Below are 14,208 nucleotides of genomic sequence, written 5' to 3' on the forward strand. Positions count from 1 at the left end.
TTTCCCATCAATTCCCATTATTAAAGTGGCTGGAGTTGAGTCAGTGTGTTGGCAGCAGCCACTCAATGTTAGTGGTGGCTGTTTAACAGTCTGATGGTCTTGAGATAGAAGCTGTTTTTCAGTCTCTCGGTCCCTGCTTTGATGCACCTGTGCTGACCTCACCTTCTGGATGATAGCGGGGTGAACAGGCAGTGGCTCGGGTGGTTGTTGTCCTTGATGATCTTTATGGCCTTCCTGTGACATCGGGTGGTGTAGGTGTCCTGAGTTTGAGTAGTTTGAGTCAATGTGGAGGCTATATACAGGGGGTACCGGTACAGAGTCAATGTGGAGGCTATATACAGGGGGGTACCGGTACAGAGTCAATGTGGAGGCTATATACAGGGGGTACCGGTACAGAGTCAATGTAGAGGCTATATACAGGGTACCGGTACAGAGTCAATGTGGAGGCTATATACAGGGGGTACCAGTACAGAGTCAATGTGGAGGCTATATACAGGGTGTTACGGTACAGAGTCAATGTAGAGGCTATATACAGGGGGTACCGGTACAGAGTCAATGTGGAGGCTATAAACAGGGGGTACCGGTACAGAGTCAATGTGGAGGCTATATACAGGGGGTACCGGTACAGAGTCAATGTGGAGGCTATATACAGGGGGTACCGATACAGAGTCAATGTGGAGGCTATATACAGGGGGTACCGGTACAGAGTCAATTTGGAGGCTATATACAGGGGGTACCGGTACAGAGTCAATGTGAAGACTATATACAGGGGGTACCGGTACAGAGTCAATGTGGAGGCTATATACAGGGTGTTACAGTACAGAGTCAATGTGGGGGCTATATACAGGGTGTTACGGTACAGAGTCAATGTAGAGGCTATATACAGGGTGTTACGGTACAGAGTCAATGTGGAGGCTATTTACAGGGGGTACCGGTACAGAGTCAATGTGGAGGCTATATACAGGGTGTTACGGTATAGAGTCGATGTGGAGGCTATATACAGGGTGTTACGGTACAGAGTCAATGTAGAGGCTATATACAGGGTGTTACGGTACAGAGTCAATGTGGAGGCTATATACAGGGGGGTACCGGTACAGAGTCAATGTGGAGGCTATATACAGGGGGTACCGGTACAGAGTCAATGTGGAGGCTATATACAGGGTGTTACAGTACAGAGTCAATGTGGGGGCTATATACAGGGTGTTACGGTACAGAGTCAATGTAGAGGCTATATACAGGGTGTTACGGTACAGAGTCAATGTGGAGGCTATTTACAGGGGGTACCGGTACAGAGTCAATGTGGAGGCTATATACAGGGTGTTACGGTATAGAGTCGATGTGGAGGCTATATACAGGGTGTTACGGTACAGAGTCAATGTAGAGGCTATATACAGGGTGTTACGGTACAGAGTCAATGTGGAGGCTATATACAGGGGGGTACCGGTACAGAGTCAATGTGGAGGCTATATACAGGGGGTACCGGTACAGAGTCAATGTGGAGGCTATATACAGGGGGTACCGGTACAGAGTCAATGTGGAGGCTATATACAGGGGGGTACCGGTACAGAGTCAATGTGGAGGCTATATACAGGGGGTACCGGTACAGAGTCAATGTAGAGGCTATATACAGGGTACCGGTACAGAGTCAATGTGGAGGCTATATACAGGGGGTACCAGTACAGAGTCAATGTGGAGGCTATATACAGGGTGTTACGGTACAGAGTCAATGTAGTGGCTATATACAGGGGGTACCGGTACAGAGTCAATGTGGAGGCTATATACAGGGGGTACCGGTACAGAGTCAATGTGGAGGCTATATACAGGGGGTACCGATACAGAGTCAATGTGGAGGCTATATACAGGGGGTACCGGTACAGAGTCAATGTGAAGACTATATACAGGGGGTACCGGTACAGAGTCAATGTGGAGGCTATATACAGGGTGTTACAGTACAGAGTCAATGTGGGGGCTATATACAGGGTGTTACGGTACAGAGTCAATGTAGAGGCTATATACAGGGGGTACCGGTACAGAGTCAATGTGGAGGCTATATACAGGGTATTACGGTACAGAGTCAATGTGGAGGCTATATACAGGGTATTACGGTACAGAGTCAATGTGGAGGCTATATACAGGGTGTTACGGTACAGAGTCAATGTGGAGGCTATATACAGGGGGTACCGGTACAGAGTCAATGTGGAGGCTATATACAGGGTGTTACGGTACAGAGTCAATGTGGAGGCAATATACAGGGGGTACCGGTACAGAGTCAATGTAGAGGCTATATACAGGGTACCGGTACAGAGTCAATGTGGAGGCTATATACAGGGGGTACCAGTACAGAGTCAATGTGGAGGCTATATACAGGGTGTTACGGTACAGAGTCAATGTAGAGGCTATATACAGGGGTACCGGTACAGAGTCAATGTGGAGGCTATAAACAGGGGGTACCGGTACAGAGTCAATGTGGAGGCAATATACAGGGTGTACCGGTACAGAGTCAATGTGGAGGCTATATACAGGGGGTACCGATACAGAGTCAATGTGGAGGCTATATACAGGGTGTTACGGTACAGAGTCAATGTGGAGGCTATATACAGGGTTTTACGGTACAGAGTCAATGTAGAGGCTATATACAGGGTGTTACAGTACAGAGTCAATGTGGAGGCTATATACAGGGGGGTACCGGTACAGAGTCAATGTGGAGGCTATATACAGGGGGTACCGGTACAGAGTCAAGGTGGAGGCTATATACAGGGGGGTACCGGTACAGAGTCAATGTGGAGGCTATATACAGGGGGTACCGGTACAGAGTCAGTGTGGAGGCTATATACAGGGGGTACCGGTACAGAGTCAATGTAGAGGCTATATACAGGGTACCGGTACAGAGTCAATGTGGAGGCTATATACAGGGGGTACCAGTACAGAGTCAATGTGGAGGCTATATACAGGGTGTTACGGTACAGAGTCAATGTAGAGGCTATATACAGGGGGTACCGGTACAGAGTCAATGTGGAGGCTATATACAGGGGGTACCGATACAGAGTCAATGTGGAGGCTATATACAGGGGGTACCGGTACAGAGTCAATTTGGAGGCTATATACAGGGGGTACCGGTACAGAGTCAATGTGAAGACTATATACAGGGGTACCGGTACAGAGTCAATGTGGAGGCTATATACAGGGTGTTACAGTACAGAGTCAATGTGGGGGCTATGTACAGGGTGTTACGGTACAGAGTCAATGTGGAGGCTATATACAGGGTGTTACAGTACAGAGTCAATGTGGGGGCTATATACCGGGTGTTACGGTACAGAGTCAATGTAGAGGCTATATACAGGGTGTTACGGTACAGAGTCAATGTGGAGGCTATATACAGGGTGTTACGGTACAGAGTCAATGTGGAGGCTATATACAGGGTGTTACGGTACAGAGTCAATGTGGAGGCTATATACAGGGTGTTACGGTACAGAGTCAATGTAGAGGCTATATACAGGGTGTTACGGTACAGAGTCAATGTGGAGGCTATATACAGGGGGGTACCGGTACAGAGTCAATGTGGAGGCTATATACAGGGGGTACCGGTACAGAGTCAATGTGGAGGCTATATACAGGGGGTACCGGTACAGAGTCAATGTGGAGGCTATATACAGGGGGTACCGGTACAGAGTCAATGTGGAGGCTATATACAGGGGGTACCGGTACAGAGTCAATGTGGAGGCTATATACAGGGGGTACCGGTACAGAGTCAATGTGGAGGCTATATACAGGGGGTACCGGTACAGAGTCAATGTGGAGGCTATATACAGGGGGTACCGGTACAGAGTCAATGTGGAGGCTATATACAGGGGGTACTGGTACAGAGTCAATGTGGAGGCTATATACAGGGCTCCTGGTACAGAGTCAATGTGGAGGCTATATACAGGGTATTACGGTACAGAGTCAATGTGGAGGCTATATACAGGGGGGTACCGGTACAGAGTCAATGTGGAGGCTATATACAGGGGGTACCGGTATAGAGTCAGTGTGCGCCGGTTAGTTGAGGTAATATGTACATGTAGGTAGAGTAATTAAATGACTATGCATAGATGATAACAACAGAGAGTAGCAGCAATGTAGAGGGGGGGGGGAACAATGCAAATTGGGTAACCATTTGATTAGATGTTCAGGAGTCTTATGTGGGGGTAGAAGCTGTTTAGAATCCTTTTGGACCTAGACTTGGCGCTCCGGTACCGCTTGCCGTGCGGTAGCAGAGAGCTTAGTGATGTGCTTTGAGGGCACTATGGTGTTGAACGCTGAGCTGTAGTCAATGAACAGCATTCTCACATAGGTGTTCCTTTTGTCCAGGTGGGAAAGGGCAGTGTGGAGTGCAATAGAGTTTGCATCATCTGTGGATCTGTTGCGGTATGCAAATTGGAGTGGGTCTAGGGTTTCTGGGCTAATGGTGTTGATGTGAGCCATGACCAACCTTTCAAAGCATTTCATGGCAACAGACATGAGTGCTACGGGTTGGTTGTCATTTAGGCAGGTTACCTTAGTGTTCTTGGGCACAGGGACTATGGTGGTCTGCTTTAAAACATGTTGGTATTACAGACATCCTACGTGTGTCAGAGCCGGTGTAGTACGATTAGATCTTAGTCCTGAATTAACGCTTTGCCTGTTTGATGGTTCATCGGAGGGCATAGCGGGATTTCATATAAGCTTCCACGTTAGAGTCCCACTCCTTGAAAGCGGCAGCTCTACCCTTTAGCTCAGTGCGAATGCTACCTGTAATCCATGGCCTCTGGTTGGGGTATGTACGTACAGTCACAGTGGGGACGACATCATCAATGCACTTATTGATAAAGCCAGTGACTGATGTCGTGTACTCTTCAATGCCATCGGAGGAATCACAGAAAATATTCCAGAATGTGCTGCAAAACAGTCCTGTAGCATCTGCTTCCACTGACCTTCCATTGATCTAGTCACTGGTGCTTCCTGCTTTAATTTTAGCTTGTAAGCAGGAATCAGGAGGATAGAATTATGGTCAGGTTTGCTAAATGGAGGGCGAGGGAGATCTTTGTATGCGTCTCTGTGTGTGGAGTAAAGATGGTGTAGAATTGTTTTCCTTCTGGTTGCACATTTAACTTGCTGATAGAAATTTGGTAAAACGGATTTAAGTTTCCCTGAATTAAAGTCACCGGCTACTAGGTGCGCCGTCTCTGGGTGAGCGTTTTCTTGTTTGCTTATGGTGCAGTACAGTACAGTCTGTGGTGGTATGTAAAACAGCTACGAAAAATACAGATGAAAACTCTAGGTAGATAGTGTGGTCTACAGCTTATCATGAGATACTCTACCTCAGGCAAGCAATAGCTTCAGACTTCCTTAGATATCGTGCACCAGCAGTTGTTTACAAAACTACATAGTCGCTGCCCCTTGTCTTACCAGAGGCTGCTCTTCTATCCTGCTGATAGTGTATAACCCACCAGCTGTATGTTTTTAATGTTGTCGTTCAGCCACGACTCTGTGAAACATAAGATATTACAGTTTTGAATGTCCCGTTGGTAGTTTAATCTTCTGCGTAGGTCATTGATTTTATTCTCCAAAGATTGCAGGTTTGCTAGGAGAATGGAAGGAAGTGGGGGTTTATTAGATCGCCTATGAATTCTCAGGAGGCAGCCCGCCCTCTGGCCCCTTTTTCTTCACACAAATCACGGGGATCTGGGCCTGTTCCTGGGCCTGTTCCTGGGCCTGTTCCTGGGAGAGCACTGTATCATTCGCGTCGGGCTCGTCAGACTCGTTAAAGGAAAAAAAGGATTTGTCCAGTTGTCCAATCGCAGTTCTGATGTTCAGAAATTATATACATATTAATAAGAGATGGCAGCGGCAACATAATGTACCATTTTTTTGTTTGTTTTAAGATACAAAGTTACTGCTGTTGGTTGAGCAGTATGTTGTCCTATGGGCCCTGGTCAAATGTAGTGCCCTATAAAGGGAATAGAGTGCCATTTCAGACGCAACCTAGGTGGAAACATGGATAAGCCTTCCTTTGATCAAGGTCTAGATTAAATATTGAAGAAAAGACGATAGCACCACTAGCATCTAATACCGTTAAGATGATAAGATGATAGCACCACTAGCATCTAATACCGTTAAGATGAAAGCACCACTAGCATCTAATACCATTAAGATGATAGCACCACTAGCATCTAATACCGTTAAGATTATAGCACCACTAGCATCTAATACCGTTAAGATGATAGCACCACTAGCATCTAATACCGTTAAGATGATAGCACCACTAGCATCTAATACCGTTAAGATGATAGCACCACTAGCATCTAATACCATTAAGATGATAGCACCACTAGAATCTAATCCCGTTAAGATGATAAAATGATAGCACCACTAGCATATAATACCGTTAAGATGATAGCACCACTAGCATCTAATCCCGTTAAGATGATAAGATGATAGCACCACTAGCATCTAATACCATTAAGATGATAGCACCACTAGCATCTAATACCATTAAAATGATAGCACCACTAGCATCTAATACCATTAAAATGATAGCACCACTAGCATCTAATACCGTTAAGATGATAGCACCACTAGCATCTAATACCATTAAGATGATAGCACCACTAGCATCTAATACCGTTAAGATGATAGCACCAGTAGCATCTAATCCCGTTAAGATTATAAAATGAGAGCACCACTAGCAGCTAATACCGTTAAGATGTTAGCACCACTAGAATCTAATCCCGTTAAGATGATAAAATGATAGCACCACTAGCATCTAATACCGTTAAGATGACAAGATGATAGCACCACTAGCATCTAATACCGTTAAGATGATAGCACCATTAGCATCTAATACCGTTAAGATGATAGCACCATTAGCATCTAATACCATTAAGATGATAGCACCATTAGCATCTAATACCATTAAGATGAAAGCAGTATAAGTTGATTCTAACCAAGTTCTTATAGTGTTCCATTCTACACTGATGCTGGTTATAACCACGTCATTCTTATAGTGTTCCATTCTATACCGATGCTGGTTCTAACCAGGTCATTCTTATAGTGTTCCATTCTACACCAATGCTGGTTCTAACCAAGTCATTCTTATAGTGTTCCATTCTACACCGATGCTGGTTCTAACCAGGTCATTCTTATAGTGTTCCATTCTACACCGATGCTGGTTCTAACCAAGTCATTCTTATAGTGTTCCATTCTACACCGATGCTGGTTCTAACCAAGTCATTCTTATAGTGTTCCATCTACACCGATGCTGGTTCTAACCAAGTCATTCTTATAGTGTTCCATTCTACACCGATGCTGGTTCTAACCAAGTCATTCTTATAGTGTTCCATTCTACACCGATGCTGGTTCTAACCAAGTCATTCTTATAGTGTTCCATTCTACACCGATGCTGGTTCTAACCAAGTCATTCTTATAGTGTTCCATTCTACACCGATGCTGGTTCTAACCAGGTCATTCTTATAGTGTTCCATTCTACACCGATGCTGGTTCTAACCAAGTCATTCTTGCTGAAGTGCATGTTATTGTGTTTTGTTTCAGACTGTCAACCATCGTTGGCTCAGACCAGATCCTGGTAGTCCATGATGGCCAGATTGCCGAGAGAGGGAGGTGAGTAACTGGCTTTAGTGATAGTAAACCCTATACAAGATGCTATACACTTTCAAAAGATCCAGTCTGTCAGGCAGTTAACCTCCAGCTTCAGTGTAGTAGAGGGTGCCACTACCTGTGAAATAGTGTCCTGGTGTGATTTTCCATTATGCCGAGAGCTGTTCCCTTGCTGTACAACTGAAAGCACAAAACTGTTCCATTGGGTTCTATTCTACTGGTAGAAACAGGCTTTTACTATACAGTCATTTGCACGTTTGCTGAGCAAACTTGACCTCTTGTTCCCATCTCATTGCTGCATTTCGTTCTTGCGCTTTCAACAAATCTGTGAGAAACTGTTTTAAGAGGTGTCTTTGAAAAGAGAGAGTTAAAGGAACGTTCCACAGCTTGTCTCCACGACTCCAGAGAAAGGTTTTAGTGGCCCTAGTTATCCAAATTGCCCAAAATTATTCAATTACTACAGTTACCATGATGCTTGGCTGTTAGAATACTGAGATTACTACAGTTACCATGATGCTTGGCTGTTAGAATACTGAGATTACTACAGTTCCCATGATGCTTGGCTGTTAGAATACTGAGATTATTACAGTTTCCATGATGCTTGGCTGTTAGAATACTGAGATTACTACAGTTCCCATGATGCTTGGCTGTTAGAATACTGAGATTACTACAGCTTCCATGATGCTTGGCTGTTAGAATACTGAGATTACTACAGTTCCCATGATGCTTTGGTGTTAAAATAATGAAGGTATGTAGAGCGAGGAGCATCTAAACTAGATGGGCGCTAGCTTTGTGTTTAAACAAACCAGACAGAACTGGAAGTGGATATAGGAAAGATACACAACATATAAAAACATAAGCTAGCAGGCTAAACAATTACTCTACCGCCCCGTATCCATGACTACCACCCTGTATCACTCATGACTACCACCCTGTATCACTCATGACTACCACCCCGTATCACTCATGACTACCACCCCGTATCACTCATGACTACCGCTCTGTATCCATGACTACTGCCCCGTATCACTCATGACTACCGCTCTGTATCCATGACTACCACCCTGTATCACTCATGACTACCGCTCTGTATCACTCATGACTACCGCTCTGTATCCATGACTACTGCCCCGTATCACTCATGACTACCGCTCTGTATCCATGACTACCACCCTGTATCACTCATGACTACCGCTCTGTATCACTCATGACTACCACCCCGTATCACTCATGACTACCACCCCGTATTACTCATGACTACCGCCCTGTATCCATGACTACCACCCCGTATCACTGATGACTACCGCCCCGTATCACTCATGACTACCACCCCGTATCACTCATAACTACCGCCCCGTATCACTCATGACTACCTCCCTGTATCCATGACTACCACCCCGTATCACTCATGACTACCGCCCCGTATCACTCATGACTACCTCCCTGTATCCATGACTACTACCCTGTATCACTCATGACTACCACCCCGTATCACTCATGACTACCACCCCGTATCACTCATGACTACCGCTCTGTATCCATGACTACTGCCCCGTATCACTCATGACTACCGCTCTGTATCCATGACTACCACCCTGTATCACTCATGACTACCGCTCTGTATCACTCATGACTACCACCCCGTATCACTCATGACTACCACCCCGTATTACTCATGACTACCGCCCTGTATCACTCATGACTACCACCCTGTATCACTCATGACTACCACCCCGTATCACTCATGACTACCACCCCATATCACTCATGACTACCGCCCCGTATCACTCATGACTACCGCCCCGTATCCATGACTACCACCCTGTATCCCTCATGACTACCACTCTGTATCACTCATGACTACCGCCCCGTATCACTCATGACTACCGCCCCGTATCCATGACTACCACCCTGTATCACTCATGACTACCGCTCTGTATCACTCATGACTACCACCCCGTATCACTCATGACTACCACCCCGTATTACTCATGACTACCGCCCTGTATCCATGACTACCACCCCGTATCACTGATGACTACCGCCCCGTATCACTCATGACTACCACCCCGTATCACTCATAACTACCGCCCCGTATCACTCATGACTACCTCCCTGTATCCATGACTACCACCCCGTATCACTCATGACTACCGCCCCGTATCACTCATGACTACCTCCCTGTATCCATGACTACTACCCTGTATCACTCATGACTACCACCCCGTATCACTCATGACTACCACCCCGTATCACTCATGACTACCGCTCTGTATCCATGACTACTGCCCCGTATCACTCATGACTACCGCTCTGTATCCATGACTACCACCCTGTATCACTCATGACTACCGCTCTGTATCACTCATGACTACCACCCCGTATCACTCATGACTACCACCCCGTATTACTCATGACTACCGCCCTGTATCACTCATGACTACCACCCTGTATCACTCATGACTACCACCCCGTATCACTCATGACTACCACCCCATATCACTCATGACTACCGCCCCGTATCACTCATGACTACCGCCCCGTATCCATGACTACCACCCTGTATCCCTCATGACTACCACTCTGTATCACTCATGACTACCGCCCCGTATCACTCATGACTACCGCCCCGTATCCATGACTACCACCCTGTATCACTCATGAATACCACTCTGTATCACTCATGACTACCGCCCCGTATCACTCATGACTACCACTCCGTATCACTCATGACTACCACCCCGTATCACTGATGACTACCGCCCCGTATCACTCATGACTACCTCCCTGTATCCATGACTACCACCCTGTATCACTCATGACTACCGCTCTGTATCACTCATGACTACCACCCCGTATCACTCATGACTACCGCTCTGTATCACTCATGACTACCACCCCGTATCACTCATGACTACCGCCCCGTATCACTCATGACTACCGCCCCGTATCACTCATGACTACCTCCCTGTATCCATGACTACCACCCCGTATCACTGATGACTACCGCCCCGTATCACTCATGACTACCACCCCGTATCACTCATAACTACCGCCCCGTATCACTCATGACTACCTCCCTGTATCCATGACTACCACCCCGTATCACTCATGACTACCGCCCCGTATCACTCATGACTACCTCCCTGTATCCATGACTACTACCCTGTATCACTCATGACTACCACCCTGTATCACTCACTTCTGTAATCATGAAGTGCTTTGAAAGGCTGGTAATGGCACACATCAACCAGACGCCCTAGAACCACTCCAGTTTGCATAGCGCCCCAACAGATCCATAGACAATGTAATCTCATTTGCACTCTACACTTCCCTCAACCACCTGTATAAGAGGGACACCTATGTGAGAATGATATTCATTGACAACAGCTCAGTGTTCAACACCATTGTTCCCTCCAACATCGTCACCTCCAACATCATCACCATTGTCCCCTCCAACATCGTCTCCATTGTCACCTCCAACATCGTCTCCATTGTCCCCTCCAACATCGTCACCATTGTCCCCTCCAACATCGTCTCCATTGTCCCCTCCAACATCGTCTCCATTGTCCCCTCCAACATCGTCACCATTGTCCCCTCCAACATCGTCTCCATTGTCCCCTCCAACATCGTCTCCATTGTCCCCTCCAACATCGTCACCTCCAACATCGTCACCATTGTTCCCTCCAACATCGTCTCCATTGTCCCCTCCAACATCGTTACCATTGTCCCCTCCAACATCGTCACCTCCAACATCGTCACCCTTGTCCCCTCCAACATCGTCACCTCCAACATCATCACCATTGTCCCCACCAACATCGTCCCCTCCAACATCGTCACCATTGTTCCCTCCAACATCGTCTCCATTGTCCCCTCCAACATCGTCTCCATTGTCCCCTCCAACATCGTCTCCATTGTCACCTCCAACATCGTCACCATTGTCCCCTCCAACATCGTCACCATTGTCCCCTCCAACATCGTCTCCATTGTCCCCTCCAACATCGTCTCCATTGTTCCCTCCAACATCGTCACCATTGTCCCCTCCAACATCGTCTCCATTGTCCCCTCCAACATCGTCACCATTGTCCCCTCCAACATCGTCACCTCCAACATCGTCTCCATTGTTCCCTCCAGCAACGTCTCCATTGTCCCCTCCAACATCGTCTCCAATGTTCCCTCCAACATCATCACCATTGTCCCCTCCAACATCGTCACCATTGTCCCCTCCAACATCGTCACCATTGTCCCCACCAACATCGTCTCCATTGTTCCCTCCAACATCGTCACCTTTGTCCCCACCAACATCGTCTCCATTGTTCCCTCCAACATCGTCACCTCCAACATCATCTCCATTGTCCCCTCCAACATCGTCTCCATTGTCCCCTCCAACATCGTCTCCATTGTCCCCTCCAACATCGTCACCATTGTCCCCTCCAACATCGTCTCCATTGTCCCCTCCAACATCGTCTCCATTGTCCCCTCCAACATCGTCTCCATTGTCCCCTCCAACATCGTCACCATTGTCCCCTCCAACATCGTCTCCATTGTCCCCTCCAACATCGTCACCTCCAACATCGTCACCATTGTCCCCTCCACCATCGTCTCCATTGTCCCCTCCAACATCGTCACCATTGTTCCCTCCAACATCGTCACCATTGTCCCCTCCAACATCGTCACCATTGTCCCCTCCAACATCGTCTCCATTGTCCCCTCCAACATCGTCTCCATTGTCCCCTCCAACATCGTCTCCATTGTCCCCTCCAACATCGTCTCCATTGTCCCCTCCAACATCGTCACAATTGTCCCCTCCAACATCATCTCCATTGTCCCCTCCAACATCGTCACCATTGTCCCCTCCAATATCGTCTCCATTGTTCCCTCCAACATCGTCTCCATTGTTCCCTCCAACATCGTCACCATTGTCCCCTCCAACATCGTCACCATTGTCCCCTCCAACATCGTCTCCATTGTCCCCTCCAACATCGTCTCCATTGTCCCCTCCAACATTGTCTCCATTGTCCCCTCCAACATCGTCTCCATTGTCCCCTCCAACATCGTCACCATTGTCCCCTCCAACATCATCTCCATTGTCCCCTCCAACATCGTCACCATTGTCCCCTCCAATATCGTCTCCATTGTCCCCTCCAACATCGTCTCCATTGTTCCCTCCAACATCGTCACCTCCAACATCGTCTCCATTGTCCCCTCCAACATCGTCTCCATTGTCCCCTCCAACATCGTCTCCATTGTCCCCTCCAACATCGTCACCATTGTCCCCTCCAACATCATCACCATTGTCCCCTCCAACATCGTCACCATTGTCCCCTCCAACATCGTCACCATTGTCCCCTCCTAAATCGTCACCATTGTTCCCTCCAACATCGTCTCCATTGTCCCCTCCAACATCGTCTCCATTGTCCCCTCCAACATCGTCACCATTGTCCCCTCCAACATCGTCTCCATTGTCCCCTCCAACATCGTCACCTCCAACATCGTCACCATTGTCCCCTCCAACATCGTCACCATTGTTCCCTCCAACATCGTCACCATTGTCCCCTCCAACATCGTCACCATTGTCCCCTCCAACATCGTCTCCATTGTCCCCTCCAACATCGTCTCCATTGTTCCCTCCAACATCGTCACCATTGTCCCCTCCAACATCGTCACCATTGTCCCCTCCAACATCGTCTCCATTGTCCCCTCCAACATCGTCTCCATTGTCCCCTCCAACATTGTCTCCATTGTCCCCTCCAACATCGTCTCCATTGTCCCCTCCAACATCGTCACCATTGTCCCCTCCAACATCATCTCCATTGTCCCCTCCAACATCGTCACCATTGTCCCCTCCAATATCGTCTCCATTGTCCCCTCCAACATCGTCTCCATTGTTCCCTCCAACATCGTCACCTCCAACATCGTCTCCATTGTCCCCTCCAACATCATCTCCATTGTCCCCTCCAACATCGTCACCATTGTCCCCTCAAACATCATCACCATTGTCCCCTCCAACATCGTCACCATTGTCCCCTCCAACATCGTCACCATTGTCCCCTCCTAAATCGTCACCATTGTTCCCTCCAACATCGTCACCATTGTCCCCTCCAACATCGTCTCCATTGTCCCCTCCAACATCGTCTCCATTGTCCCCTCCAACATCGTCTCCATTGTCCCCTCCAACATCGTCTCCATTGTCCCCTCCAACATCGTCACCATTGTCCCCTCCAACATCATCTCCATTGTCCCCTCCAACATCGTCACCATTGTCCCCTCCAATATCGTCTCCATTGTCCCCTCCAACATCGTCTCCATTGTTCCCTCCAACATCGTCACCTCCAACATCGTCTCCATTGTCCCCTCCAACATCGTCTCCATTGTCCCCTCCAACATCGCCACCATTGTCCCCTCCAAAATCGTCTCCATTGTCCCCTCCAACATCGTCTCCATTGTCCCCTCCAACATCGTCTCCATTGTCCCCTCCAACATCGTCTCCATTGTCCCCTCCAACATCGTCTCCATTGTTCCCTCCATCATCGTCACCATTGTCCCCTCCAACATCGTCACCATTGTCCCCTCCAA

General features: G+C 47.7%; 1 protein-coding gene across 1 annotated transcript in view; it reads left to right on the forward strand.

Annotated features, from left to right (window-relative positions):
* The window catches only part of abcb6b (ATP binding cassette subfamily B member 6 (LAN blood group) b), a 60,295-nt gene that overhangs the window by 39,645 nt on the left and 6,442 nt on the right, over positions 1 to 14,208 (forward strand). The window contains exon 16 of the mRNA XM_031803374.1: positions 7,567 to 7,635. Coding sequence (XP_031659234.1) covers positions 7,567 to 7,635 — 69 coding nt within the window. The remainder of the gene's footprint in view (positions 1 to 7,566; positions 7,636 to 14,208) is intronic.

This window comes from Oncorhynchus kisutch, linkage group LG2 (genome assembly GCF_002021735.2).
Source record: "Oncorhynchus kisutch isolate 150728-3 linkage group LG2, Okis_V2, whole genome shotgun sequence".
Lineage (NCBI taxonomy): Eukaryota > Metazoa > Chordata > Actinopteri > Salmoniformes > Salmonidae > Oncorhynchus > Oncorhynchus kisutch.